General features: G+C 39.1%; 1 protein-coding gene across 2 annotated transcripts in view; it reads left to right on the top strand.

The window, feature by feature from the left end:
- The window catches only part of LOC138044787 (vacuolar protein sorting-associated protein 41 homolog), a 42,674-nt gene that overhangs the window by 26,970 nt on the left and 13,204 nt on the right, over window positions 1-2,500 (top strand). For both annotated transcript variants that reach the window (XM_068891215.1, XM_068891210.1), the window contains 2 exons: window positions 428-483; window positions 2,306-2,353. In XM_068891215.1, the coding sequence (XP_068747316.1) occupies window positions 428-483; window positions 2,306-2,353 (104 nt within the window). The remainder of the gene's footprint in view (window positions 1-427; window positions 484-2,305; window positions 2,354-2,500) is intronic.

Raw genomic sequence — 2,500 nt, forward strand, 5'->3', positions numbered from 1 at the left:
TTACCCGAGAAGACTAGAGAGTCTAACCATTTGCAGATAAAATTACAAAGGCAACACTTTCTCCTCAGTTATTTAAAAACCCTGAGTGTTGGTCCGGCCGGAGTTGAACTCACGACCTCCCGCGTGACAGCCCGGTGCTTAACCAACTGAGTCACCGGTGAGCGGCCCAAAGAGGACCGCAAACATGCTCACTAAAATCCGTGCTACACGTGCAGCACGATTATATTGTTTTGTGGCGTTGTCGTAGTCGTAGCCGTCGTCGTTTCTTAAACTCCATAATGAAGCTCTCATGCCAAGTGGAAGCTAATCGTTTTTGTGGTTTTCGGTCGCATTTGTCAACAGAAATCCGGACAAAAAGAGGTTCTGTAAACCGTAGTCATCATTAAAGAAACTAATGCGTGTCTTACTTACCTTTCATGTTTCACAGGATCAGCTGGACAGATTTCCCGATGATCGCGTTTTGCTGGAAACACTTGGAGAACTGTAAGGGTGCTTGGATTAGCCTCTTTCTCTAAAATATGCTAAGGATGTAGCGTGGTGATGCCGAAACCAAACCCCTTAATTAAGGTCATTTACAATAGACGCAAGAAATTAGTCCATTCGTAACGTTAAACAAATATATACTGCGGGCGTCAGACGCTGGAAAACATGTTGGAGCAAGTCACAGTTGTTGTTGTTGTTGTTGTTGTTGGTTATGTTCTCTGACTGGCTGAGGGAGTGTTGCAAGATTTTTAAGCCATTCACTAAGTAAGAAACATGGGGTTTAAGGCATATGTAGGCAATTACGTCCTATTATCCCGTATCACCATATTTGGGAATATACAATTCACTTTAGGCAAAAGCGAAAACCAGTTGAAAACAATTTGTGCTCTATTGAGCTAGAGTGAAAGATATACCCTATACAGTGGGAGCTTATGGCTTAAAATCAATCTTCGAGCTAGGTATTTATCTGATATTAAGCTAGTTGCTTGCATCGGCAGTTGGTGAAGAGACAACTGGAAAAGTTCGCCCGTTGCCTAGCAACTAGAGTATCGTCTTTTTGATGGAAAGTTTGCACCATTACCATTTATTAAAAGCGATTATTATTATTATTATTATTATTATTATTATTATTATTATTTGTTTCACTCCTCCAACGTGACCGTCGTGACGTCATGCTGTTTTGTCTGTACTAATGTGTTTTGCTTTTGCAGAGTATTGTTATATTGCGTGGGAAGATCACGGCTCGAGGGTTTTTTTTTTATAATTTGGGACATTTAATTGAAAACCGCTTCTGTTATTTCTTGTTGAAACTTTTAATGTACATATATTGATGAAATATCGGGATTTTTCTTATTCCTAAAATTTGATCTCTTCGTCGCACAAACTAAAGTGCTAGTTTTACCTTTCACCTGTGAGGGTATTGATGTCGTTACAGACAAGTCAGCCAATAATATTTTGTGCATCATATTCACGCGCAAAGTTGTGCGGCCTTTGGTGTTATTAATGAAAATTTAATTTTCAAACAGTTTAAAATTTGCCTTTTAGTTATAATCCTTGTCATATTAATTTCAACATTTTCGATTACGGCCGCGGCCTCTGTTAAGGTGCTTTTTAAAATGAATAAAAACACTGAGATGTCTCATTTTGATTTTTATTATCGATTATTATGGACATTTTATCATCAGCCGGCGTGGATACGAATTAATATCTTCTCGCACTGACATAATATCTTGCATCAGCATTCGAGGATAAAATTTGTATCCCCGCGCGGTTATGTAATATCCTCTATTAGTATATGCTAAAACAGTGGATAGCGTTTAACGCGCGCGCTGATTGGCCACTCAAACTCCGGATATCCTTTGTTATTATTCAACACATTGTGCCACAATGTCGGACATTGTCTAAATATAGTCATAGTTTGCTCAATATTCGTCGGGCGTACTCAACAGATATACTGCGATATACGTAATTTTGTGTGTCGCGGATAAAAATGGTAGTTTTTCCAGCTTTTTTTCCAATGAACGTAGAAAATTGTGCTTTGTCTACGGCCTCATCGGCTAAGTATCACGTGGTATTCCGCGCGATTTCGCAGGATAATTGTTAACTATTCACCTCCGTGCAATTCGCGCGGAATTCGCGCACGAAAATGTCGTAATCTTTGCAGGAATAAATGAGTTAAAATCATCTTTTTGTGCTGTATTATCTCACTGTTTTAGTATATACTTTTGCGGCTCGGTAAATATCCACCACTAGCCACCTCCACTTCGGTGAATAGTTGATTGTTAGTCCCTGATATATGAAATTTGTTGTAATCTCTCTTCAGCTACACCAGAATTACGAGATACGACAAAGGACTGGCTATTTATCTAAAGTAAGTTGTTGAAGCTTTGAGGATAAATCTCACTCTTGGGTAGTCGTTTCAAGTGTCAGCTTAATCCGTTTAGGGCCAGTGCGCTGGGTAAGGGCAAAATGATGATCAGTAAAACGAGTTTTTACGTTTTAAGGATCGCGTTTGTTT

This window comes from Montipora capricornis, chromosome 1 (genome assembly GCF_036669925.1).
Source record: "Montipora capricornis isolate CH-2021 chromosome 1, ASM3666992v2, whole genome shotgun sequence".
NCBI lineage: Eukaryota > Metazoa > Cnidaria > Anthozoa > Scleractinia > Acroporidae > Montipora > Montipora capricornis.